The 26,747-nt window shown below is 40.3% G+C and overlaps 1 protein-coding gene across 2 annotated transcripts; it reads right to left on the bottom strand.

Annotated features, from left to right (window-relative positions):
* Positions 1–9,097: 9,097 nt before the first annotated feature.
* txndc16 (thioredoxin domain containing 16) lies at positions 9,098–26,015 on the bottom strand. 2 transcript variants are annotated; one of them, XM_084921722.1, is made up of 20 exons: positions 25,572–26,015; positions 25,141–25,311; positions 23,866–23,948; positions 23,710–23,783; positions 22,621–22,695; positions 22,278–22,399; positions 21,696–21,786; positions 19,401–19,569; positions 17,578–17,747; positions 17,434–17,494; positions 17,196–17,343; positions 16,961–17,107; positions 16,562–16,621; positions 15,999–16,197; positions 15,630–15,766; positions 14,530–14,608; positions 13,945–14,086; positions 11,852–12,039; positions 11,536–11,726; positions 9,098–9,723 (listed from the first exon to the last, which is right to left on the bottom strand). In XM_084921722.1, exons 2-20 carry the CDS (start codon positions 25,295–25,297, stop codon positions 9,527–9,529), a joined length of 2,490 nt encoding a protein of 829 aa, XP_084777848.1. In that variant the 5' UTR covers positions 25,298–25,311; positions 25,572–26,015; the 3' UTR covers positions 9,098–9,526. The 2 variants fall into 2 exon arrangements, with proteins under 2 accessions (XP_084777848.1, XP_084777849.1); XM_084921723.1 differs by having other exon boundaries at positions 17,229–17,343.
* Between the last annotated feature and the right edge of the window lie 732 nt (positions 26,016–26,747).

The raw sequence follows: 26,747 nt of genomic DNA, 5'->3' as shown, positions 1-26,747 counted from the left end.
GCGCCCTGTTTCGCGACGAGACCTGGGTCCGCGCTGCCGGGGTCTGTGTGATCCCCCCCCCCCTTCTTTTTTTTTTTTTGGTCCAGGGCGCACAAGGGTTAAAACTCTCATACATGTCCCTCCTGATTAAATATGAAAGAGGCAGAGGATTTTTTTTTAAATGTTCTAAAACTAACATTATCCAGGCATGTGTGTGTCTGTTGTTTCTTTCTTTCTTTGTTTCTTCAGCATGCGGCCTCTATATATTCACAAAGTATGAATCTTAAGTATGAGCGCACAACTAATGATTTGGAAGAACTAAAAGGGGGAAAAAAAGGGAGGAGATCTAGTAGATCTAGTAGGTCGACGTTTTTCACTGTGAGATGTTGTTTTGTTTTTATTTTAAAAGTATTTCTCTTTGGTCGTTTTCCAAGAAATCATAATCTTGAATGATTAACAGTTCATTTATTTTTTTAATGTTCTTAGAAAAGAACAGGCACCTTTAGATAAAATGACCTGCTGATGCTTTAAATACAACATCAGCATGGGGAAGAAAAGTGATTTAGGTGATTTAAGTGATTTAAGTGAACATGGCATAGTTGTTGGTGTCACATGGGCTGCTCTCGGTATTTCAGAAATGACAGATCTCCTGGGATTTTCCTGCAAAAACATCTCAAGGTTTTACAGGGAATTGTCCAAAAAAGAGAAAATATCTGGTGAGCCGTTTAAACACCACAGCCTAGCTAAATATTGTTGCTAACCATGTCCATCCCTTTATCACCGCAGTGTACACATATTCTGATGGCTGCCTCCAGCAGGTTAATGTGCTCAAATGACCTCCACAATCACCAGATCATAATCAAATAAAGCATCTTTGGGATGTGATGGAACAAGAAATTTGCATCATAGATGTGTAGCCAACAAATCATTAACTACGTGATGCTTTCGTGTCAGTATGGACCAAAATCTGATGTTGAATCTGTTGAATCAATGCCATGAAGAATTAAGGCAATGCTGAAGGCCAAAGAAGGTCAAATCTAAATAACTTTTTTCTCTCACTGATTGATCTTTAATTTCTTTTTTGTACTTGTTGAATGGGCGGCTGTAGCTCAGGAGGTAGAGTAGGTCATCTACTGAGCCGAAGGTTAGTAGATGCCTGGCTCCCCCAGTCTGCATCCCAAGTATCCTTAGCATAGCTGTCTTACTAACTCAGTAACCTTCCCAAAGGAGTGTGAATGTTAGCTAGGAAGCACCGCGCATAGAAAAAAGTGCTTGTGTCAATGGGTGAATGTGGCATGTTGTACAAAGCACTTTGAGTGCTCCAGGAGAGTAGAAAAGTGCTATATAAGAATCAGTCTGATGTCTTTCTAGTACATTTGTGAACTGTGAAACTGAAGGCTGAATAAAATAACAACAAATCCAAATTGTACTGATTTTAAGTATCTTGGCCAATACTAATATTGTCTTTTCAACTAACAATTCGGCTGTGTTCATTTGTTTATCATGCCAAAGTTGAACAAGCACACGATCACTCATACAAATATGTGGAACTGGATCCATATGCAAGGATGGAAAAAAAAAAACTCAAAGGAAAGGAAAGAATTAACTCACTTTTGAACAACAAGCATTTTCCTGGATTACATTCAGCGACAATAGCAAAAGCATAGAAAAAAATCTAAAACCACAGAACACTGGAAACTGTCACAAATTTGTTTTCTCTATCATTTGCACGATATGCATTGCATATTTGTACTGTCACGTTTCTGTTTAAATACTCTCCAAATTCTGTACAGTAAAAAGGAAACAAAGAGATATAAAACAAAGCGCCTCATCAGTCCCGTCAGCAGCTTTTAACACTAGCAGGGATTTTTCTGATGGTGCAATTCTCCTTGAATTATATATGACACATTTCGGTCCAGGTCACTCTCTCACCATCATAAATAACACGTAAGCAAGTGTTAATGTTTCCGTTTAACTCGAGTCAGAGGGGAGAATGTGTCATTGATCAGACTTTTGATCCCAATTTCCATGGAAGCATTTCCACAGCAGGAATCAGACCCTTAACCCATCTTATCATACATCATCTTTTCCCTCACAGTACCACTAAAAAAGACAGGCGCCCACATTTCAACATTCCACAAACACTCAAAGGGAGAGTCGCACTTGAGCTATGGAGCAACATGTGAAGCCCATTACCAGAGACATACTATAAACACGCTATATTGGCTTTTATAAACATCCAATAATTTATAGCGATTTATTTTCAAGGGATTAAAATCAAGCTGGACTTAATTATTCAGTCATTATTCCTGATTGGATGACTGCAATGAAACAATTAAGTGATCTAACTTGAATCACTCAGATCTCTCCAATGTAGAGGTCAGAGCATTCCTCGTTGCACTGTACAGCATCACTATGATCATCATCACTGTGTTTGGGAGTTTTGTCTTTGGGATGAACCAGTTTTTCTCTGAGTGTTCGGCCGGACAGTTCCTTGGACCCTATTGAGATTAAAGAAATCTACGTCTGCCTGTGGAAAATCACCTCAGTAACACAAAACTCAAAAGTTCTCCAAAAACATTAGGTCATTTCCATTTCCAATCCATCGTATAAATAAATAAATAAACTAACATGCTAATTTCTTCGCTAACGCCCCAAATTAAATTGAACGTTCAGTTTGGAAAGTCCAGGGCCAAGCAGGAACAACATCTGTGTCACTGCTGTGACATCACTTTTCTCCCTCAAGGGTCACTCTGTTTTCACATGGTGAATAATGCTTCTCGTGGTGAGTGAACTACACTGGATGAATGCCCCTTTAACGGCTGCACTGTCATACTATTTTTCTGTAGCTATTAGATTTTTCTATGACATTCATAAGCAAACTTCCAAATAGTCATCCGCTGTCCAAATCAGCCAATCAGAGGAAAACTGATTCAAAGGAAAGGCAAAGAGATGCACCAAGGGCCAAGGCCAGGTTTAAGACATATACACACACACACACACACACATACATATACACACACACACACATATATACATACATAAAGATAGATACATATATATGTATGTATGTATACATATATATGTATACATACATACAGACGGACAGACAAAAAGACAGACAGACAGATCCAGACATCCTACCAGTGACTGGACAAAGCTGGACTGAAAGACGGCACTAATCACAGCAGCACAGGAACAAGCTCCATAGAGGCTGGGGTCTAACACAGCAGGCAAGACCCCAGGTGCAGGCTGTGTAAATATGTCCCTGATCCAGCACATAACAGCACGGTGTAAGATGCTAGCAGGCAGGGCATACATGGAAGGCCATAACCAAGTGGCCAACAGAGTATACAGAAACATATGTGGCCTGGAAATCCCGAGGTCAAAATGGGAGACACCCTCTAGGGTGGTTGAGAATAACCGAGCTAAGATCCTGTGGGACTTTCAGATACAGACGGACAAAATGGTGCTGGCTAACCAACCGGACATAGATGTGGTAGACAAGCGGAAGAAGATGGCCATAGTGATAGACGTAGCGATACCGAATGGCTTGAACATCAGGAAGAAGGAACACGAGAAGCTCGAGAAATACCAAGGGCTCGGAGAAGAGCTCCAGGGGCTCCAGCAGATCCCAGGAACAACATCTGAGATCTTTGTGCAGAAGAGCGCACTCCTAGGAACAGCTAAGATGCTACACAGGACCCTCAAGCTCCCAGGCCTCTGGTAGAGGACCCGAGCTTGAAGGATAGACCACCTCTGAAGTGCTGGGTCAAATTCTGGGGGTGGAGAAGCAAGACACTGGGAAAGGCAATGATTGGCTGGAAGGGGATGGCATTGCCCGGTTGAATGGCACAGAGATCGATCCATTCGCCGCAGTCAACCACACTCATCTCAACTTCGGTGAAGTCTGACTCTTAAGGTCAGTGAGAGCAAATCATCTGATGATAAGTAACACTTGATTACGCTGTAACATATACGTTACACTTTGACTCAGCTGGTCAGTTCTTTGCTTTCTTTCTGAAAAATAAATTTGTCGGAATGACACATGCAGTAGTTTTCTGTGCTCATCTGTTGCTTTAATTAACATGTCTCAATTTAAATTTTAACAATTTGCTAAAATAAAAGGAAGAGCTATCTTAAGCAATAAACACAGCATCCCCTACTTTATGTCCCTCAAGTTTTTCACAATTGCTAAGCAAACCTTTCGAGCAGAAGCAGAAGAGCACCACTGTAAGGCTGCTCTGTGCTACTGCACCGTGAAAGTTGTCAGACGTCAGTTGGGTAACTGAGCATCAAATTGATCTAGCGGTCATCTATGAATCTAATTCACTGATCATATCCGTGTTCTTCTATAGAAAATGATCCTTATTAGCACTAACTATTCGAGAGACGTAAAAATCTGCAGTATAGCGAGCATAAAAATATACCAGTCAAAGGCAACATTGTTATAAAGAGCACAAGAGACGAATCATTCAGTTTGTCACAGATCAAATCGGTGTTATCTGCATTTCCATCAGCATAAAAGACTCAGCATCTGATTAGAATCAAGTATAATAACATTTATACATTTAATAAATCACTAAATTAATACATTCATGTTCCCATGACAATAGGACTACACTGTTTGCTCTTCATTCACTGATGAGTACAGCAAGCTTTGCACATATATTCCCAGACAATATCATCACTTAAAAGATGCTATAAATAAAAGACTGAATGAAAACTGGTAACTGTACACAGCTATGCTGAAGTAAAAATGCTATTACTAAAACACACATACTGTATTATGTTAGAAGGTGGTTCCCTTCTTACCTGCTGACCTATTGGTTTTCCTCTCATGGTTTGTTTTAATACTAGTTTTGACTTGATTTGCAGTCAGTTGTTAAGAGTGATGGGAATAACGGCGTTACAAGTAACGGCATTACTGACGCCGTTACTTTTTTCAGTAATGAGTAATCTAACTAATTACTATTCCTATTGTTACACCGCCGTTACCGTTATTAAGAAGAAAATGTGGTGCGGTCGTGTTACTATTTTTCAACAAACAGACGGTTGAAGCTGTGTTCAGCTTAACGCATCTTATATCAGTTGCACAGAAGTAGCTGTAAGTAATCTGGGCGCTACAGCTTTAAGCAGCTGCGCGCGCTCCCGCGGGCAGCAATCAATTTCTGCCGGACGATCACTTTTTGGCACACACCTGGAGCTAGGGGGGGCAAAACAATGGCATGAGTGCTGCTGTTTGGCAGAGGAACAATAAAGTAGTCGTGGTAAGCCAATCACATGACCATTTCAAAATGACAAAGCAACAAGGTGATATATACCAGTTTTTAAATTGTGTTGATAGGCCACGTAAAACCAGAGTCATGATAAACAATATATCCGAGTGTTTTTTCCTCAATAGTTTCTTCACGTTTACTGTCTACAGGGAGTGCAGAATTATTAGGCAAATGAGTATTTTGTCCACATCATCCTCTTCATGCATGTTGTCTTACTCCAAGCTGTATAGGCTCGAAAGCCTACTACCAATTAAGCATATTAGGTGATGTGCATCTCTGTAATGAGAAGGGGTGTGGTCTAATGACATCAACACCCTATATCAGGTGTGCATAATTATTAGGCAACTTCCTTTCCTTTGGCAAAATGGGTCAAAAGAAGGACTTGACGGGCTCAGAAAAGTCAAAAATAGTGAGATATCTTGCAGAGGGATGCAGCAGTCTCAAAATTGCAAAGCTTCTGAAGCGTGATCATCGAACAATCAAGCGTTTCATTCAAAATAGTCAACAGGGTCGCAAGAAGCGTGTGGAAAAACCAAGGTGCAAAATAACTGCCCATGAACTGAGAAAAGTCAAGCGTGCAGCTGCCAAGATGCCACTTGCCACCAGTTTGGCCATATTTCAGAGCTGCAACATCACTGGAGTGCCCAAAAGCACAAGGTGTGCAATACTCAGAGACATGGCCAAGGTAAGAAAGGCTGAAAGACGACCACCACTGAACAAGACACACAAGCTGAAACGTCAAGACTGGGCCAAGAAATATCTCAAGACTGATTTTTCTAAGGTTTTATGGACTGATGAAATGAGAGTGAGTCTTGATGGGCCAGATGGATGGGCCCGTGGCTGGATTGGTAAAGGGCAGAGAGCTCCAGTCCGACTCAGACGCCAGCAAGGTGGAGGTGGAGTACTGGTTTGGGCTGGTATCATCAAAGATGAGCTTGTGGGGCCTTTTCGGGTTGAGGATGGAGTCAAGCTCAACTCCCAGTCCTACTGCCAGTTTCTGGAAGACACCTTCAAGCAGTGGTACAGGAAGAAGTCTGCATCCTTCAAGAAAAACATGATTTTCATGCAGGACAATGCTCCATCACACGCGTCCAAGTACTCCACAGCGTGGCTGGCAAGAAAGGGTATAAAAGAAGAAAAACTAATGACATGGCCTCCTTGTTCACCTGATCTGAACCCCATTGAGAACCTGTGGTCCATCATCAAATGTGAGATTTACAAGGAGGGAAAACAGTACACCTCTCTGAACAGTGTCTGGGAGGCTGTGGTTGCTGCTGCACGCAATGTTGATGGTGAACAGATCAAAACACTGACAGAATCCATGGATGGCAGGCTTTTGAGTGTCCTTGCAAAGAAAGGTGGCTATATTGGTCGCTGATTTGTTTTTGTTTTGTTTTTGAATGTCAGAAATGTATATTTGTGAATGTGGAGATGTTATATTGGTTTCACTGGTAAAAATAAATAATTGAAATGGGTATATATTTGTTTTTTGTTAAGTTGCCTAATAATTATGCACAGTAATAGTCACCTGCACACACAGATATCCCCCTAAAATAGCTAAAACTAAAAACAAACTAAAAACTACTTCCAAAAACATTCAGCTTTGATATTAATGAGTTTTGTGGGTTCATTGAGAACATGGTTGTTGTTCAATAATAAAATTATTCCTCAAAAATACAACTTGCCTAATAATTCTGCACTCCCTGTAATGACAGCGCTAGCAAGCACTTTCTGCTTATGAAAAAAAAATTAAAAAACAAACAAAACAAAAAACAGCCCGTTGGTGTTGGTGGAAGAATGCACCATGTCGACCAATCAAAAATGATATGGCAACATGACATTTGGTTGTTTAGGAAGAGGGGGAAGTTTTAGGAGTGACAGCGAGAGAGCGAGAGAGAAAGAAAGAAAGACAGCAGAAAAAGAGAGAGAGCGAGTTTTGAGATTTGAGAGATTTGTGACGTTTAGCGTGTTTGTAGTTTGTAGTTAATGTGTTGTCTTATGTAGTTAGTGTGTAGTGTTGTGGATAGTTTTGTGTTGTGTGTCAGAAAAATAAGGTGACTGTTGTCTCCAGGTAGAAACAGGAGTGATGCACCTGCTGCTGTCAGACCTGCAGGTATCAGGCTGTGATGTTCTCCTTTATACTGGACAGAAATTTTTGGAGTGGCACAAATAATTTGTGTGGCATCTTATTGAAAAAGGGGTGAAAGGTAAATGGCTGCAAAAAACTTTGTGGTTTGCAAAACTTGTGCATATGATTTTAAAATTGACCATTTATACTTGCATTTAAAGTTATGAAATATGATTCATTAAACATGTTTGTGGTTGTAACAGTAAAAAATATAACATTTTCTAATCGGATTTTATGTTTTTTGTCTGATTTTAGATCAATACAGTGTGTCAAAATGAAAACATAACTGTAGATAACATAACCAGAGGGTTAAACGTTTTTTTTAAAGTAATGCAACAGTTATTTTTCAAGTAATTAATTACTTTTAGAATCTTGTAACTCAGTTACTAACTTAGTTACTTTTTTGAAGAAGTAACTAGTAAATATAATTAATTACTTTTTCAAGGTAACTTGCCCAGCACTGGTTGTTAAGCTGTAATCAGCTTCACTGATTACTTCATTGGAGTGCTCTGGGATCTGTATGAGCCAATCCCAGGGACCGTGCACTGAAGTTTTAGATAAAATAAACTAAGCCAAAACCATTAAATACCTAACCAGCCAGTGCCAGGGATCTGTGTCAGCCGATCCCTGGGACCATGAACTGAAGTTTTAAATAAAATAAACTAAGCCGAAACCATTAAATACCTAACCAGCCAGTGCTAGGGATCTGTGTCAGCTGATCCCTGGGACCATGCACTGAAATCGTAGATAAAAATAAACTAAGCCGAAACCATTAAATGCCTAACAAGCCTGTTCCAGGGATCTGTGACAGCTGATCACTAGGACCATGCACTGAAGTTTTAGATCAAATAAACAAAGCCGAAACCATTAAATGCCTAACCAGCCTGTGCCAGGGATCTGTGACAGCTGATCCCTGCGACCGTACACTGAAGTTTACATCAAATAAACAAAGCCAAACCATTAAATACCCAACCAGCCCTTTCCAGGGATCTGTGTCAGCTGATCCCTGCGACTGTGCACTGAAATCGTAGATAAAATAAACTAAGCCGAAACTATTAAATGCCTAACCAGCCTGTTCCAGGTTCTGTGTCAGCTGATCACTAGGACCATGCACTGAAGTTCTAGATAAAATAAACTAAGCTGAAACCATTAAATACCTAACCAATATGTAAGCTTTAAATCTGCCGTTTATCAGGCATCACTGAGTAATCCTTTAAATCTAACCTCTCTTGTTCCTCTCCTGTTCTGTCTTTTCTTACATCTCTGAGTGAAGTTCTCACACTCTGTTTTGTCCCTGGGAAATACAGCAGCTGAAGCTTTAGCTAGTAGAAACAGTGTGACAAACTGCACACAGAGTTTGTGTGTTTGCTGGTGTTTGTTGAGCTGATAGAAACGCTGAATTTGAAATGAGCTGCAACTAAATAAACATCACTGTCTACATGCTTCCTCCTCTTCTGCTGCTGCTCGAGCTAGATTCTGACACCTGCACTCCTTCCAGCCCACTTTAACTCCTCAGTATAAACACTACAAATGAAACTGCTGAACCTAATGTAACGAGTCTGTTTTGAAAACGTATGTTGTCGAAAGTACAGATATTTGTTTCACCAAGTAGACGATATGACACGATGATAACATATAAGACTGGTTTTTGAGTTAATGAATGGAATGAACACATTTTTATGAATGCGTTCATAAAAATAGTTAAACACACTTTTTGTTTTCCAAAGGTTTATGAGTTACAACGAAATTAAGGGACAGTTTACTGACTGACACATAATTAGTTCAGTTAACTGGCACATGAGCAGCTTTAAAAACAAAACCAAACAAAAACAGCCAATCAGATGCATCTACAAAGTTAAAAGAGTCACAAAATCACAGCAGTAAGAAATCAGACAATGAAACAGTCTCAATAAAAAAAATCCAAAAATAACATCCAGGAACAACTGAAAGGTTTAATAGCCAGCATGTCACATTAAAACACAATGGCAAAAATATTATTATTACTATTATTACATTATTATAATAATTTCTCATTAAATACTCAGTAACCCAACATTTAAGCTGTATATTATTAATAGAAAAGAAAACTTAAACAAAGAAACAGACAAATCAGATCAGCAGTGTTCTTTCCATCTGATGTTCAGAGTTCAGAGTGAGTGTGACGATTGTCACCTGTCATGTCCTCTACCACTACATGTTCTTTCACATTAACCTCTTCCTCCTCCTCCTCCTCCTTAGGAGTTTGCTGCTGGGCAGAGTCAGGTTCCTGCATGTCCATAATTTTCAAGAAGTCATAGAACTCAAAAGCAGGTGGCCAGCTATCCTCATCCAGCAAACCTACAGAACAAAAATATTTAATTATAATGTGAAGTTTCATACAGAATTAAAATGTAAGATGAATCATATTGTTAAAAGCATATTTCTCTTAAGATTAGAAAGTAAAACACAGGAATTTTCACAGGAATGTTGATACCTGGTGTCAGAGTGCTGTAACATCAATTTCTTTTGTGTCTTCTTTACTCATCAGTCATTTTAAATGCCAATAACAATATATCAGCAAATAGCTAATATTGGCCGATATATCAGTCGGGCTTATCTTCTCCAGTCTTCTTGAGTTTATTCTATATAGCCCAGGTTGTCCTGTTTTAGCTCCTTGGTTATTAGGTTTCCCTTGTGTCTTTGTCCTCTGTGTCCCTCTCTGTGTGTCTCTGTTTATGTGTGTGTCCTTGTGTCTTCTTTCCCTTTTCTCTTCCCATGTTCTCCTCCTTATGTCTCATTTCATCCCTCCCCTGCCTGTCATTTTTATCCCATGTTTCCCCAGACCGTCATGTCTCTCCTCTCGCTCTCTCACTCTCTGTGTCTCGTCTCCATTAACTGTTCCTGCGTCCCCCTCGTTATCTCCTCCGTTATCTCCCTAATCCATCTTGTTTCCTTGTGTGTCCTTTCCTCTCCATTCCCGTGTCATGCTATGAGTTAGTCTGTGTCTTAGTGTTTCCTGGTTTATTTTGATAGTCTTGCGTTCCATGTTCAGTATGTTTAGTTTTGCTTCTATTTATTTATTTATAAATAAATAAAACTTTATTTCTATAAATAAATTAAATAAAATTTTATTTATTTAGAGACCATTTTTGTTCCTGAAGTTCAATTTATAATTGTCACAACAACTTTTTTCACTTTTATAAAATGACTTCAAATAATAATTTTAGGACTCACTCATATATGACAACCATCTCTACCTGTAAACTAAATGCGAGTCTGCAAACATAATACAGGTTTAACAGCATTTCCAAATCGATGAATAGTAAAAATGAATACATTGCAATCCAGCAGAAGACTTTTGGTTAAAACAAGATTACAGCAAGTCAAAAATAGAACCTTAAGTCCTGCTGCATTAGTAAAAAGGTTGTTAGTCTGCAGTTTGTGTGCAGAGAATCAATTAAACGTTGTGCATTTCAGTGATGGAGACCAGCATCTTATCTCGGCTCTTGCCTTTATACACTCCAGAGCTAAAAGAGGACTCCAGATAGTTCAGGTTTCATATCTGAACTACGTTCAACAGTTATATTAACAGTTCTCTCACTGATAGAGAAGACTGCTGAATGTGTAGTCAGTCTTTATGGTGGGAATGTGCTGACCACAGGTATTATTTCCATTTAGAAATATCACCAGTACAAGCAATTTCTCAGACTAACTGTTGTATGTAGAAAGGCAAATGTAAATAGACAGAAGGACAGCCTCTTGATCGCAAAGGTCAGTCAACAATCACACACAATGTCTGCTTTTGTCGTTGCATCCAGTCTCATTTGATGACTTTGTGCGAGATTTTCAAAATGTGCTTGTAACTCAAATAAATTCCAGGTGACTAGAATCTACAAACTGCTAAAGGTAAATCTGAGGCATAGTTGAATTGTTTATTATTGATTTTTTATTGACTGGAAATTCCATCCAGACTAAGGTGACCTGAACATTGCCTTAAAGATTTCAATCTTTAAGGTAATCTTGCACATTTCTACTCTCAATTCTGCTTTTAAGAGTGACCGGTTCATTAACTGTCTGTAATAAGGCAGAATTATAGCTGTATAGCATAGCTGTCTTGGAATTTATGGGACTGTAAACTCAGCTTTAAGCTTTCTGTTCTCTCCTCCTTACCTGTTGGTGACTCAGTACCATCCTCGACCCTTTGCAGCCAGTGAAGGACTGAGGAGGCCACTATGGGGGTGTTGGGTGGGTACTGGTATATTTGGTCTCCAGAGGGCAAGTGTGTGAGGACTAGTGCAGGAAGAGGGGGCATAGAGCCTACGTATGACCCCAGGACGGACATACCAGCTGGAGTGCGTCCACTGAAACAAAATATATAATAATTGTCAAGATAACATGGACAGCATTAACAAAAAAAAAGTGGGGATTTTGGATTGTGTACATGATGGAAAAATAGAGCAGCAAATAAGCAGAAACAGAAACGTACAGATGGATCCAGCAGGCCAAATATCGCTCCATCGTTTCCCCTCCCGACTCTACTACTGTTCTCATCTCCTTCACCAGCGCCTGGTTCTGCCTCCGCCCAATCTTGTCCTCCTCCTCTCCCACAAACAGAAGGAGTAGGGCTTTGCCCAGCAAGAGGAAGGATGGCAGATTTTCTACAGTCAGCTCAGGCTGGGGATAGAAATCATGAAAAGAGGACGAAGAAGTGCCAAATAACACAAAGACTTCAAATATCTGCATTTTCACAAACTCACAGTCATCACACTACAAACCAGATAAAACACAGGCCAGTGAAATGAACAACAACCCAAATGAAAAAGAGAAGGTTTGACTTTGACACAATCAGCACAAATCTTGAGTTTCAGCTAATTATCCAAAGTTTATGCATCACTGATTTTTGCTGCACCTGCAACATCCTGCAGAAAACCTGCTTACAAAGGTCAGCACCAAGCATGTTAGAAGCAGCTGTTTACTTCCTGTGAAGAAAACTGCAGGTGGAATTTTAAGAGGGTCTGTCAATTAAATAGTGAGATGGCTGAGCCAATATTAAGTGATAAAGATTTACTAAGCAGAGCACGAGTACAAGGCTGTGACTGCAAAATAAACGTATCCATGAGAGTGGACGGTACTGCGAGTAATCTGCTGACAATGCACAAATCTGATTTAATGCTGACCTGTACAATCTACTATAACTGACACAAATTACTGTCACATTTCTATTTAAATACTCTCCAAATTCTGTACAGTAAAAAGGAAACAAAGAGATATAAAACAAAGTGCCTCATCAGTCCCGTCAGCAGTTTATAACACTAGCAGGGATTTTTCTGATGGTGCAATTCTCCTTGAATTATATATGACACATTTCAGTCCAGGTCACTCTCTCACCATCATAAATAACACAGAAGCAAGTGTTAATGTCTCCATTTAACTCGTTTTATCGAGTCATATTCTGTGATTGATTGGTGTGAGGTCATCAGCACAGCCAGAGGGAAGAATGTGTCATTGACTGGACTTTAGATCCCAAGCTCCATGGAAGCATTTCCACAGCAGGAATCAGACCCTTAACCCATCTTATCATCCATCAAGGATTACCGAAGCATTACTCTGACCTGGCATGACCTCTGTATTTGGAAAGCTGTAACTAAACCACATGTGAAGCCCATTACCTGAGACTATGATACTATGAACACGCCATAGTGGCTTTTATAAACATCCAAGAATTGTATATTGTATTGTAATGTATTTTCAAGTGGGATTAAGGAGGTCCTCAAAGGCCAAGAAAATGGTGGAGTGCTCACTCTGGGTCAGGGACGAGTTCCTGCCCCAAGTGGAGGAGTTTAAGCATCTCGGGTACTTGCTCACGAGTGATGGGAGAAGGGAGCGGGAGATCGACAGACGGATTGGTGCGGCTGCAGTGATGCGGACACTGTACTGGTCCGTCGTGGTGAAGAGAGAGCTAAGTGTAAAAGCAAAGCTCTCACTTTACTGGTCGATCGATGTCCCTACCCTCACCTATGGTCACGAGCTGTGGGTAGTGATCGAAAGAACGAGATCGCGGATAGAAGCAGTGGAAATGAGCTTCCTCCAAAGGGTGGCTGGCTTCTCCCTTAGAGATAGGGTGAGACGTTCAGCCACCCAGAAGGGCCCCAGAGTAGAGCCGCTGCTCCTCCATGAGCAACATGAGCGCTTCCTGGGTGAGGTGTTTTGGGCATCTCCCATTGGGACGAGGCCCCGGGGCAGACCCAGGACACACTGGAGAGATTATATCTCTCGGAAGGCCTGGGAACGCCTTGGCGTTCCCCAGGCCAAGCTGGAAGAGGTAGCCGTGGAGAGGGAGGTCTGGGCTTCTCTGCTTAAGTTGCTGCCCCCACGACCCGGCCCCAGATAAGAGGAAGAAGACGGACGGATTATAGTGATTAAAATCAAGCTGGACTTAGTTATTCACTCACTATTCCTGACTGGATGATTGCATTGAAACAAGTCATCCAACTTGAATTTGTGACTAATTTTGCAAAAAATGATAAAGACAAGTGTATACACACACACACACACACACACACACACACTATGGTTTACCATTGGGTGGAGCAGCGCAGTGTTAATGTGTGTGAGCAGCTCTTCAGCAGACGAGGAGGCAGGCAGTGTGAAAGGATGAGTGTGTGTCCTCCAAGATGGAAACACTAACACTGCGGGAAGGTCTACAGTGTGGTCTGCAGCCCTGCATAGTCACCATGCACGCACGCATGCACGCACAATATAAGTAAAACTAATAAACAATATTTTAAATGGTTAAAGTTCAAATATTAAACATTGGAAACACAGCTAAGTTTTTAATGACAGGTATGTCTAAACCTTTACAAAATGTAACTACAACATTGATTAAAGTGTCTTTCCAAAGCCAGGTTGGATTATAGTAGGTACGTGTAGGATTTCCACCCCTCAAAAACAAACTGCTTAACTGTCCATCTCCTAAAGCCTTTAAAAGCAATTGGAAATCCTACATTTCAAAGTTAAGAAAAACAGACAACTCATGGAACTATATTTTGTGCTTTTCAAACTTCAGCTACAGTGTGTTTTTCAAAACTTCCAGTAATTTAGGACTTTAAACTCGAAGAAGCAGTTTGCCAAATTGCCTCAACCTTGAAATGGTAGAGCTCGTACCATTTCTCTGCCAGTTCATCTGTCAGCAGTCCAGTCAGTGCTTCTCCTCTCAGGGACTTTGCTGCTTCGGTAAACGCTGCTAAACATGGCAATAAAGAAAAATTTGGAAAGAAAGAGTAAGTAATACGGGATACTGGAAACACACCGTCTAATTAAAATAACAAAGAGAAAAAGACTAAAATCAACAATGAGCAGAATCTGAACTCATTCGTCTGTGTTGTCCAGAACTGAATGAAAGCACAACAACGAGCTGCATTGTTAGATCAGGTGATATATTTCCACATTACCATGAACACTCACACTGCAATTTATTTTGACCGATCGCTCAACTGTCGCAGTGGATGCACCAAGCAAGCAGCCTCAGTGATATCAATGTGAAAATCCTGGGTGACTTCCTTCTGGAAGATTATCTTGTTAATAATTTTACCTCCTCATTATGTACGACTCTCAATACTGTAGCTCCTATGAAAAAGAGAGCTTCCCTTCATTGGTTCCAGTATCTAGTATATTTTCTCTGTATCTATTATTGTAGGGTCTACCTTGCAATATAGAGCACCTTGAGATGACTGTTGTTGTGATTTGGTGCTATATAAATAAAACTGAAATTGAATTTATTGTGACAAAGCAGACAGACAGCTACTTTCCCATTCGACTGTTTACCACTCCCATTCATATAGTGATCATGTGTAGTGATCTGCCCCTTATTTATCACCCCCACTTTCCAAACACCAAGATAGCAATAGTAAAAACACTCATCTCATCACTTTAAAACAGGAGTTCACAAACCAACAGAGGTCACAGTAGCTAAATGTATCTTTTATATATTAGCCAGAGTAAGTATTAGCTGATTACACCTACTCTGTTACTGTAAACACAATGCTAACATTGAGATAGCTTTGAATGTGAATGAGTACAGACAACAGTGTTAATTCACAGCTACAAAACACCTCCAAGTATTTCTCCTCCACTCCCTTAAAAGTTCTTGTTTTGATTGCAGCTACTGGGAGATCTTCCTTAGTAGTATAACCATAACTAATAGAAGTTTAGCACTTGCACCGAGGCTTCCCTTGCAACAACAATGCACAATAACAACATCTTACCTGTTTGTGTCTGGGCCTCAAACAATCCCACAACTCTGTCAAGCTGGTACCCTGCTAGCTCAGGATGAGGCACTTCCAGAAGGAATGATTGCGCTTCCTCTAGAGTGGACAGACGAACAGGAGAAGCTACACGGCTTCTGGTTAAAAAAAATCAAGTCCACACAAACACACGCGTACATGTAAGTAGATTGACATTAAAAAGACAGCGCTACAAAACTAAACACACCTCCATTTCTATTTCAGGTTAAAGGGAAAGGACTGTACAAGTACACTAACTGCTATTTCAATAACTTCATCAGTCCTTGATTTGGACCCGATTGATGTTAAAGGCTTATATATGACTTCAAAGTTATATTCATGTTTTCTCACATCATGATGAAGCGATGTAGTGACTCACTACCCAGCATTCCTCTGAAGTGCTGGGCCGGATGCTGGGGGTGAAGAAGCAAGACACTGGGAAAGGCAGTGATTGGCTGGAAGGGGACAGCACTGCCTGGCTGAGCGGCGCAGAGGTCGGTCCATTCGCTGCAGTCGACCACACTCATCTGAACTTCGTTGACCTCTGAGTCTTAAGGTCAGTGAGAGCAAATCATGTGTTGATGAGTGAATTTTCTATCCATTGTTGCTATTAATCAAGTTTTGAAATGTGCAAATGAGGCCTGAATATTACATCTGCCTAGATAACAATCCTTTGTGGTTAAGGCAAAAGGGCAATTCATTCAGTACATGGATTTAGACGACTGTATGTTGGTTCACAAGGGGGTTTCATCTTTTGTAAATTTAGACAAACTGTAAAGCACAATAATAGGTCATAACTGACGTGGTACTGCCATCCAAACACTCTTCTGTTCAAATACAGATCTCTGTTTTGACGTCTGCTAAAATAAACAGTGGAAACATAGGCCCCCCCCCCAAAAAAACTGCTTGTTTACCTGCAAGTCTCTCTGCAACTTCAATGAAAGAGCTGAGAAAAGCCATTGAAACAGCATCCCCTGGTGGGAGAAAACAGAAACTGCAATTTATTTGCATTTCATGTTCAAGAGGAAAACTTTTTTTTTTAAACATAAAGTATGCCTGGTTCATATAAGAGACATTATATGAAAGAGATGAATTCCAAAACAGTAAACATGGTGGTAGAAGTATAACTTCCATGGGGAGGAAAAAGGCTTCATAAAGACTGTTAGAAGTAAATGAGCAACATTGTTAGAGTTTTATATCAGATTTGTCTGATGATTCTATACAAGTAGTTTCTCTTTCCTGGTAAATACTGAATTTGTTGTATTAACTGCCTAAAGTGCCAAGACGCCTCTAAAGCAGCAACTCTGTCTTACATTTGAGGTAGAAGAGCACCACTGTGAGGCCACTCTGTGCTACTGCACTGTGAAAGTTGTCAGACGTCAGTTGGGTAACTGAATCCATGTCCAATAAGGTGCCTCTGTTTTCAAAAACTGCCGCTGCGATTTCATCATCCAGCTTGCCTGGAGACAGATGCAGACACAAAAAAGTTAAAGTCCTGTTCTCATTCTTCCTTTTCTTCACGCTTCTTTCACTCTTGAGTCCCTTTACCAAAATGTGAATCTTCCTCATCGTCATCCACACCTTCATTGTCTTCTTCATCATCATCCTCCTCCTCCTCTTCATCTTTTTCTTGATCTGCGAACAGCACCAACACCTCATCGAGGCTGTTTAAGGTCAAATACTTTACTTCTAAACTCTGGAGGTGCACACACACAAACAAAAACGTGGGTAAGAATAACAAGTACTCTCATTCTGTGTATTATCTCGTGCCATGTTAGTGTCACACCTTCTCAGGCAGCCTGTAAGCAGCATTGTACTCATCAGGGGTTTTCACTGCAGGGCTCTGCCTGGAAACACACAAACCCATAAAAGAAATGATCTTAATGTCTTCATATCCATGCTCGTACACGTAGCTGGAGCTGTTGCACACCTGTGTACAAGCAGCAGCAGGGCGAGGCCTCGCAGCCTCCAGGCCAGCGTGGTGGCCGTATCGAGGTCCAGGTGCTCGGTTGCGGGATGAGAGAAGAGGAAGACCTGGGGAGTCTGCTGGTAGGGGAACTGGGGGGGCTGGACTGAGGAGGGGTCGTCGTACACCTCGGTCTGGTAAGGAAGAGACACAAAGTGTTAAGAGATTCTACTCCTGGTGGTAGGGTGGCTCTTTTGTGCACAACATGCTCATGGTTACTTTTTTTTGTAAATTTGGTAAGTTGTACGTTGCTTTTTTCTAAAGGTCTACTTACAAAACACAGCTGCAATGACAGCACAATAACCACATGATCTAATATGCTGTGTTCCTGTTAAAAGGGTGTTTTTTCTTCCCGCTGACAGATCACCACCTATGAGCAAATAGGTGGTGATCTGATCGTTGGGGTTTTCTCAGTATTACTGGAGGATCTTTAGCTTACAATATAAAGCATTTGTTATGATTTGACACTATAAAACTAAATAAAACTAAATTGACTTGACTTGTGAACTGTGAAGAAGCTTGCGTAGTGAGTCTTATATTGTTATTAAAGCTGCTTTTACAGGAAGCATCGAGTAAGTCCAACTTTTATTCACACCTCAGAAACGTTAGCCTACAGGTAACTGAAAGAAACGTCACGATATGTGACTACTATACACAAAGAGAACAGGAGGCTGTGTTCTCCTTTTTCTTATGTTCGCTAGCCCCATCAGCAACATCTCCACTTAGAGACACATCAGTAGTTTTGTCTCTTGCATTATTTCATACACTCTTGTTGCTTCTTAATGACTGCACTCCTGAATTTCTTTTTGATCTTGCTCTTTTGTTTTGGACCGCTGAGTTTAACAGGTTAAGAAGCTAAAATAAGGTCAAAGTTTAGTTGTCAGTGTCATGAAGGTTGGTCTATTTTACCCTTGCTAAATCACTGTGGTAACTTATGCTGAAGCCCAGCTTCTCACCGAATCTTTCACTTAAAATATATTTTAGAGCAGGGATGCCTACTGTGAGGCCCGGGGGCTAGAAATGACCTGCCAAAGTGTCCAATCCGGTCAACTGGAAAATGTACTACGGTGGGGACATCCCTGCTTTAGAGCTATAAAGATTCAGTGCTGAAGAAATACACTTTATACATGAAAGTTGTTAAGCCGTACCTTACTAATCCCACTGATTGAAGCCCAGCCAAAGAGTTACAGCAGCTGGAATTGCACCTAACAGAGATCAGATTAGAAAAGTGATCAGTTACATCTGTTGGCCACTTCTTGCCAATAATCTTCATTTATTAAAATAAATTTCACTTTGACCTGGCAACAAAATAAAGCGTTCTCAATTTTTCCTCTATGAGCTTGTGGGAGAGTGAACACACTGACTAAATATTTTAATGTATCTGAGGTGTCAGAGCGCTGATGTGCAGCTGTCACATTAGTAACAAACAGCAGGAATGAGAGGGCACTGAGAAATAAAACACTTATACAACTCAAGACAGTATTCTGGTTTTTTTGGCATGTTTGTGAAGATCAGAAATTGAGAAGCTTAACAACCAACTGCAGCACCGCTGTCTTGTCTTATTTGCATAGATCTGTATTACCAAATGAGCACAGACACTGAGCCTAAAGCAGAAAGAACACTGATAACAACCCTTATCTCTCACTGGGGTTTTGTCAAGTCAGCTAACGCAAAGAAAACTGAACCATGAACTTCACTCTGTTCGCACAACGCCAACAGCTCGATGACATTTTATACGCCAAATAACCTGATAAATTTTTTTACAAAGTAATCCTGTACCAGCTTACAACTAGTGGAGCCTCCATGAACTGCAGGAAGGAGTGGAGGCTTAAGGTGGATAGGGGTTTCCTCATGCGGGTCAAAGGGCAGCGCTCAGAGGTCATTGGGGTCATGAACCCACTGTGAACTCTGCAGTGGAGGAACCACACTCGAGACGAAGGAGACGATTCGTTTACACTGAAAGACACACAGAGACAACTTCCTGAAAACACAGACTAACATCAAACACATTCATACTGTCGGGTCTTTAGTTTATAACATGAGAAATTACATGAATCCTTTTCTTTGTATCCACACTTGTGTGTTTGTCTATGCATTTCCAGCAGGATGTCAGACTTTTCATATTTTCTCCTAAGTATTTGGAGTCAGACCAGAAAAGCAAAAATTATCCTGGGTATGTTAAAAGCCTGTTTCGAATGACAGTCCCTTTGGTTTTCACAGCCATGTGAGTTTAAGGTTTTGAGCATGTATCTCTGAGGTCACAAGACCACAGCAGACACATCAGCTGTCATCTTAAACTTTCAGTAAATATCACATGAGCTGCTGTAGCTGGAACTACATTTGCGGCACAGCTGTAGGACACTTTGCAAAGAGCCTCAATCTCAGCTTCTTCTTTTCTATGTTGCGTCTTACGTAATATTCAAAGCGCTTCACTTGTTCCACATTTTGTCATGTTACAGCCTTATCCCCAGCTGGATTCAATTCATTTATCACCTGAAAAATTCTACTCACAATACCCGATAATGACAAGGTGAAAAACATTTGATTTATATTTTTGCAAATGCATTAAAAATTAAAAGCAAAACTAAATGTACACAATTTTTCACAGCCTTTGCTCAATACTTTGCTGAAGCAAAATTACAGCCTCAAGTATTTTTGAGTATGATGCAACAAGAAACACTTTTTGGGGGGAGTTTCTCCTCTCAGGCAGGATGGGGAGCATTGGTGCACAGCCATCGGGTTAATCGGGTTAAGTCTGAGCTCTGGCCGGCCCCTCAAAGGTATTAACAGAGAGGTCCTGAAGCCAGTTCTTTGTTATCTTGGCTGTGTGTTTAGGTTGTTGTCCTGTTGGATGATAACTCAGCAGGTTATCATTAAGGATGTCTCTGTACATAGCTGGTCCCCCAGTTCGTGCTCCAAAAAACCATTCCCACAGCATGATACTGCCACCACCATGCTTCACTGCAGGGATGGTATTGGCCTGGTGATGAGTGGTGCCTGGTTTCCTTCAGACACGGCCCACAACATTCAGGCCAAACCAAAGTTTAGTCCTTGTTTCATCAGACCAGAGAATTTTGTTTCAGGTGCCTTTTGGCAAACTAAACATAGGCTGTCATGTGTCTCTTACTGAGCAGTGGCTTACATCTTGCCACTTTACCACACGGGCCTGATTACTGAAGTGCTGCATAAGTGGTTGTCCTTCTGGAAGGTTCTCCTGGAGCTCTGTCAGAGCAACTATTGTGTTCTTTGTTATGTCCCTGACTAAGGCTACGTCCACACTAGCCCGGATAGATTTGAAAACGGTGTTTTCGTCTGAAAAACGCTCCGCGTCCACACTAGTGTTTTCAGTCGTTTTCACAGAGTTCTGCGTCCACATTGAAACGTCCGAAAACGCTCATGTTCCAGTCCTGTGCATGCGGGAAAAGCAAGACGATTTGACCTGCCTCATTTTTGTCTGCCGTTTATTTACTTTCCAGCTCTTTGAAACGTCGCAGCAAAATGTTGAGGAAAAGCACTGAGTTTTTTAAATGGACTAACAATGAGGTGGAGTTGTTGCTGTGAGTAACACAAAAGTACAAAGTTGCAAAAGCGAGTGAGAATTAAAGATGCGTTTTCAAAGCGCATTAGTGTGGACATAGCCTAAGGCCCTTCTACCCTGAACCCTCTGTGCTCATTGGGACTTTCCCCAGATCTGTGCCTTTATACAATCCTGCACCAGAGGTCTACAGACGGTTCCTTGAACTTTGCAGCTTGGTTTGTGCTTGGTGTGTCTTCTAAATGACATCCAAATGAATTTACTACAGGTGGACTCCAATCAAGTTGTAAAAATACTTATGTACATGTTATATTTGTGTGTTTTTTTTTAATACATTTACAAGAAATTCAAGCGAACTAATGTCACTTTGTCATTATGGGGTATTGTGTGTAGAATGTTTTAGTTGAAAACTGAATTTAATCTAACTTGAAAGAAGGCTGTATCATGACAAGATGCTGAACAAGTGAAGCGCTGTGAATACTTCCCAGGTACAAGTGTTGTCATTGACGCCTGCTCTGTACACAAAGAAAGGCCAAAAAGAACATACCCTAGGTGCTTCAACACGGGTCCTCCTGTTATGAGAATAAACTGATATTTGGATCCATACACATAGGCCGTCTCCATAATCGATCTGTGCTCTTAAGAAAAAACAAACAAAGATGATACATTTAATCAATCAATGGGACAATGTGTGTCTTACAAAGTACGATCAAACCTATGAGTAGCTACTAAAAAGTTTACCATCTTTAATTTAGGACTTGGTGATATGACCTCAAATTAACATCATGATTTTGAATTTTGATCGATGAATGATTATGCATACACATACACAGGCTGGTGACCTGTCGCAGGGCTAACACAGAGAGACGGACAACACTCGCACCTGTGGGCAATGTAGAATCACCATCTGCTGGAGTTTTACAGTCGGCTCAGTGTTCGAATTACGCTCTGAGTCATGTGACAACACAAACGGTATGTTTTATAGTTTATATAAGTATTAACAGAAATGAAAAACAAAGAAACAAAAATAACAGACACGGGCAAGATTGTGATTGTCAGTTTTGATTCCTTTTGAATTAACTGCCCAGGCTTACATTAATTACTATCCTTCCTGTCCTTCTTCCCATACCTTGTGTTCCCAGACTGCAAACATAACCAAGCACAATGTCTTTGTTCCCTCTGGCTGCCTTTTCCATTGCGAGGAGGTCAGCGTCTGTGTGGACATACTTTATCTCATCACGTAGAATGGCGCTGGAAGAGAAAAGCCGTCTTCAGTTAAATGCCAGAAGTACACGTTTGGCTCCCTTCTTTCATTTTTTTCCCCAACAAAGCTCACCAAAAGACAAAAAATAATGAGTGACTTTGGTTCTGGTTCAATCTCAGTGGATCATCTGAATGTATGTGATCCTAAAGGGTTCAAAAGTTAAAGTTTCACAAAGGTCTCTACAACACAGAGTATAAGGCTTACTTACAACAAGACTTCGGAGACTATCGAGTTGACGTCAAAGATAGTGTCCAAATCAAAACTCAAGAACTCCTTACCGCCTCTAGCAACAGAAAGACAAGGGCAGATTCAACGACACTGCAACCATGCAGACACAAAAACCCTCATGAAGGTTATAATGTTCAGTTTTTATTCTCACTGCTGTTGAAAGTCATTGATGAAACTTTATGGACACTGAATGTTTTTTTACAGTTACAAATTCTAGTTTTAAAGGGAAGCTGTTAAGAAGTTTACTGCATTACATTTCAGTTTCCATAATACTTTGTCCACTTCATTACTATATATTAGGGGAGTAGGTAAAAAGGTTGATACAGTAGCATTAATAGTGTATCTCAGTGATGATAGCCGGGATAATACCTTTTGTGTTGACTGTTAGAAATACAATGAGAGTAAAGTTTTCATTAATATGAGCAGTAGCCCTTCCAACAGGTAGTTAGAACTTCCTCTGGACTCTGATGCAGAGCATTTAGGGTGGATGCCAACAGGTGGCAGCAGATATTTTCATACTGAGGAGCAACAGAAATTGAAGTGGGGGAGAGACCAGTTAGATATAGTTTGGTGGAATAACTTTGCCTGTTTAACACGGCCAACACAGTCGGGATCTGATTGCTCATGGAGTCAGGAATCGGGTTGAAGGGAAGCTACGTCTTTTCTTTCTTGATGAGTCAGAGATCAAATTCAAACACAGAGCTAAATTACACCAATTTTACACCTCTTTACATACATTAAATGTGAACATCACTTCCCATTGTGAACAAATGCCAGTGAATTAAGTTGGAAATCACAGAGAAAGAGACAATCAGCAGATTTATTATCCTTATTTACAGACTTGAATTGTTATTCTTCCATTCTGTTACTGTAGCTTAGCATGATTCACACTTTAAAATAACCGTCACTTATTGTGTTTTGGCTGCTGTATGTCCCACTTCACCTACGCTCAGAAACAAGCTATTTTAGTTCACTTTGCCCATCCTTTAAAACATCTTTCTTCTGATTGGCTGCCCCTCCATGTTCTGGTCATTTTAGAATGAACACATACTGAGACTTTACAACCCACCTGAACAAAAAAGCAGTGTGCAGCAGCTGTTCCTCTGCGCAGTACGTGTAAACGAGCTCTTTGTTACAGTTCACCTAAAAAGCAACGACAAAAAAGTGATTCAACATCAACTTCAATGACTGATGAAGCGCAGTGCTCACAGGGGTCTACACTTACCTTACCAACTAGTACTCCATAATCCTGAAGAGCTTCAGCAGACTTCTCCAACTCCACCAGGAACAGAGAGATGGTCGGAGAGACTGGAAACAGAGGAGGCGACAAAGAGAAACGCCTTTCAGACACAGGCTGCTTTCCATTTATCTGAATCCACACGTTTTAATGTATGATGAATTTTCTCTTACTCATCTTATGCTACACATTCACATGTATTAAAGATTTAATTTTTTTTTTTATTAAACTGAACTTTTAAAAAACTAAACCTTAAAAAAAATGTTGTTTGACATCATTTAATGACTGAATCTCAATCTGTGAACACATTTCAACATTAAATGTGTTTGGATTACAATCAGACTGTCTGTAGCTGCTTTGAAAACGTCACTCTAAATACATTTGATTCAGTTTAGAGTCTTAAAGTCATTTCAGCTTCACTCAAATGTACACATCATTTGCAAGATCCAGCTGTGACAGACAGTTTTCCATTAGTGTGACCGATTACAGCACGACTAATAATTGATCATTGATCAGTGTGTAACATACAGTAAATGTTTGCAGTACTGCCCACACACAGAGTTAGAGTTGTGGACTCTACAGAATTGATTGTGAGCTGGTTATGAATAAACGTGATCGCTGTCTCTGTCCTTATATATTGATGACTCAACATGAACACTTTCCCAGTTATTAAGTACACAAAACAGCAAACTCCCGTAAAACTGGTATTTCCGTGTCTGTAAAAACATAACATGAGCTTTGACAGCAACTTTATTAGCTTGGAATTGAATCAAAGCTGTTACCCTGGCAACTGACTCAGATTTTAATTTAACCGTCTTTCTGGAACAGAAAGCGAGAGTTTCCCTTATTTATGGTGAAAGCAAACCCAGAGATGTTAGCTAATCCTGCTTCCTGGAATAGGGCCCTAGCAGACAGAATGTCACTCACTATTTATGCACAGCCAGAAACAACACATTGATGTTCTGGTAGTCATTTTGGTCTTTTTAACCCTCCAGCATCATCTAGAATCTCTGAAAAGCTCTTCTTCATCTCTTCATGTAGAAGAGATGGCTCTCCTGCAAAAATGCTGCATAGCTCCTTATTTCAGTAAACTGACGTCACGTCAGCATGGCTGCTAATTTCATTAGCATGTTGAACTCATCAAAATACACTTGTTCAGCACGCTTGAATGTTTCACATCACAAGCCTGATAATGAGGAGTGTGGGACCTATGACAAATATACAGCAGCACAGCTGAGATAGCATGAGCAGTGAGCGGCCTACCTTGATGCTCAAAATAGATGAACATCATCTTCCCAGAATACAATTTCTCATAAAAGTCCGCAGCTGTGTATTCAATCAGGTCTGAAGTGTTGGCCTTGTCTGTGCACCGTCCCGACCTCATCCACAGCAGGAAGACAGTAACACACATCCACATCATGGCTGAGGTGTGTTCTTTGGAAGAAACAATACTGTTAAAGGAGCACAGTTTTATATATAGAGAGAGTTTGTAATAATCTCAGCTTCTGAAATTTCCAAACTGCGCAGGGGAGCTGTCATATTTGAGTCCTATACAAGAAAAGGGGACGATTAAGGCTCGTTATTGTTTTATGTGACCCATACCATCTGCTTAACTGGTTAATATTTCTTGTTCGGCTCAATCAAATGAACAGCAGCACGCAAGAAGTGACAAAAATAAGCATGCTATCGGTTACCTGAAGAAGCAGACTGCAGGAAAACCTTAAGGCTTAACTTGTTTCTTTCCAAGAGGTAAAAACCACAGCTAAAGCATTGTTGGAGGGAGAAACATTACAACGATAATTATGAGCAAAAAACTATCTTACAAATATAAAACGTCCAAAAAGTCCAAAAACACCGCTTTAAGATTTTCTTAAAAGCTAATTCTTTAGCTAGGCTTGTTAGCTGCCTATTGATGGATATTCGTGCTAAGGGCTTTAAATAGCTAACAATTAGCTGATATTAGTTTTAAATTTAGAATATGTATGTCGCTATATGTCCGCGGGGAATGTAGGCCCAAACCAAAACTGTTTCCAAGGTTATTTTTCGCCTTGATACACAATGAAATCTAAGAAAATAGTTCAAAATGTGACTCTCCAATCTTAGCAAAACACTGTTAAATGCTCAGAGTTACGAGGGCACTTCCGGGAAGCGTTTCAAAATAAAACCACAATAATATATATATATTTTAATTTATTTATACGTGCAAGCAAACATGAAAATATAGCATATAAGCCAAAAACAAGGACTGTACAGTTATAAAGAGCTTGAAAGTCAATATCATGTATCACCAGCTATATTCTTCATCACAGCCTCTATTTCTTCTCATTTTTTAAGCAGTCCTCAGGTTCCCCAAGCTTCTCGAATGACATTCTGGCTGTGCATAATGACTCTTTCTTGGGATGTTGGCTGTCTTTTGTTCTGCTTTCTGTCAATATTATCCAGCACTGCTTCAATAATATCGAGGCTCAGACTCTGGAGACGAAAAAAATCAATGACTGATTAGGTTTTCTATCCAGGTATACTTTCATTGCCTTGGCAGTGTGCTTGGGCTCAGTGTGATGATGGAAAATTAAGCTGCTGCCAATCAGATGCGTTCCTGTTTGTATTGCATGGCGGATCAGAATCTAACGGTACTTTTCTGCGTTTATAATTCAATCAATTTTGATAAGATACCCAACACCACTGGTTGAAATGCACCCCTAAACCTTGGCTGTTGTACCTCTCTTCTAATGACCTCTGTACAGATTGGTGATATTGATTAATATTCCTCTGGAAATGGTCAGGGACAAGGACAGGAGTGAAAATAAATGATAATTCAATTTATTTATAAAGCGCTAAATCACAACACAGTCGCCTGAATGCACTTTATA

The sequence above is a fragment of the Perissodus microlepis genome, chromosome 23, assembly GCF_051167445.1.
Source record: "Perissodus microlepis isolate ML-2025 ecotype Zambia chromosome 23, ASM5116744v1, whole genome shotgun sequence".
In the NCBI taxonomy this organism is placed as follows: Eukaryota; Metazoa; Chordata; class Actinopteri; order Cichliformes; family Cichlidae; genus Perissodus; species Perissodus microlepis.
This window is presented reverse-complemented; position numbering and strand designations above follow the sequence as displayed.

What these genes read in the sequence shown, in the direction of transcription:
- txndc16 (XM_084921722.1), bottom strand. Translation starts at nt 25,297, where the DNA reads ATGATGTGGATGTGTGTTACTGTCTTCCTGCTGTGGATGAGGTCGGGA. An exon ending in CTGCTGCTGCTTGTACACAG is followed by an intron (nt 17,495 to 17,577) that starts GTGTGCAACAGC and finishes GTGTGTTTCCAG; the next exon opens with GCAGAGCCCTGCAGTGAAAA. An exon ending in AGTTGCAGAGAGACTTGCAG is followed by an intron (nt 16,198 to 16,561) that starts GTAAACAAGCAG and finishes ACTGACCTTAAG; the next exon opens with ACTCAGAGGTCAACGAAGTT.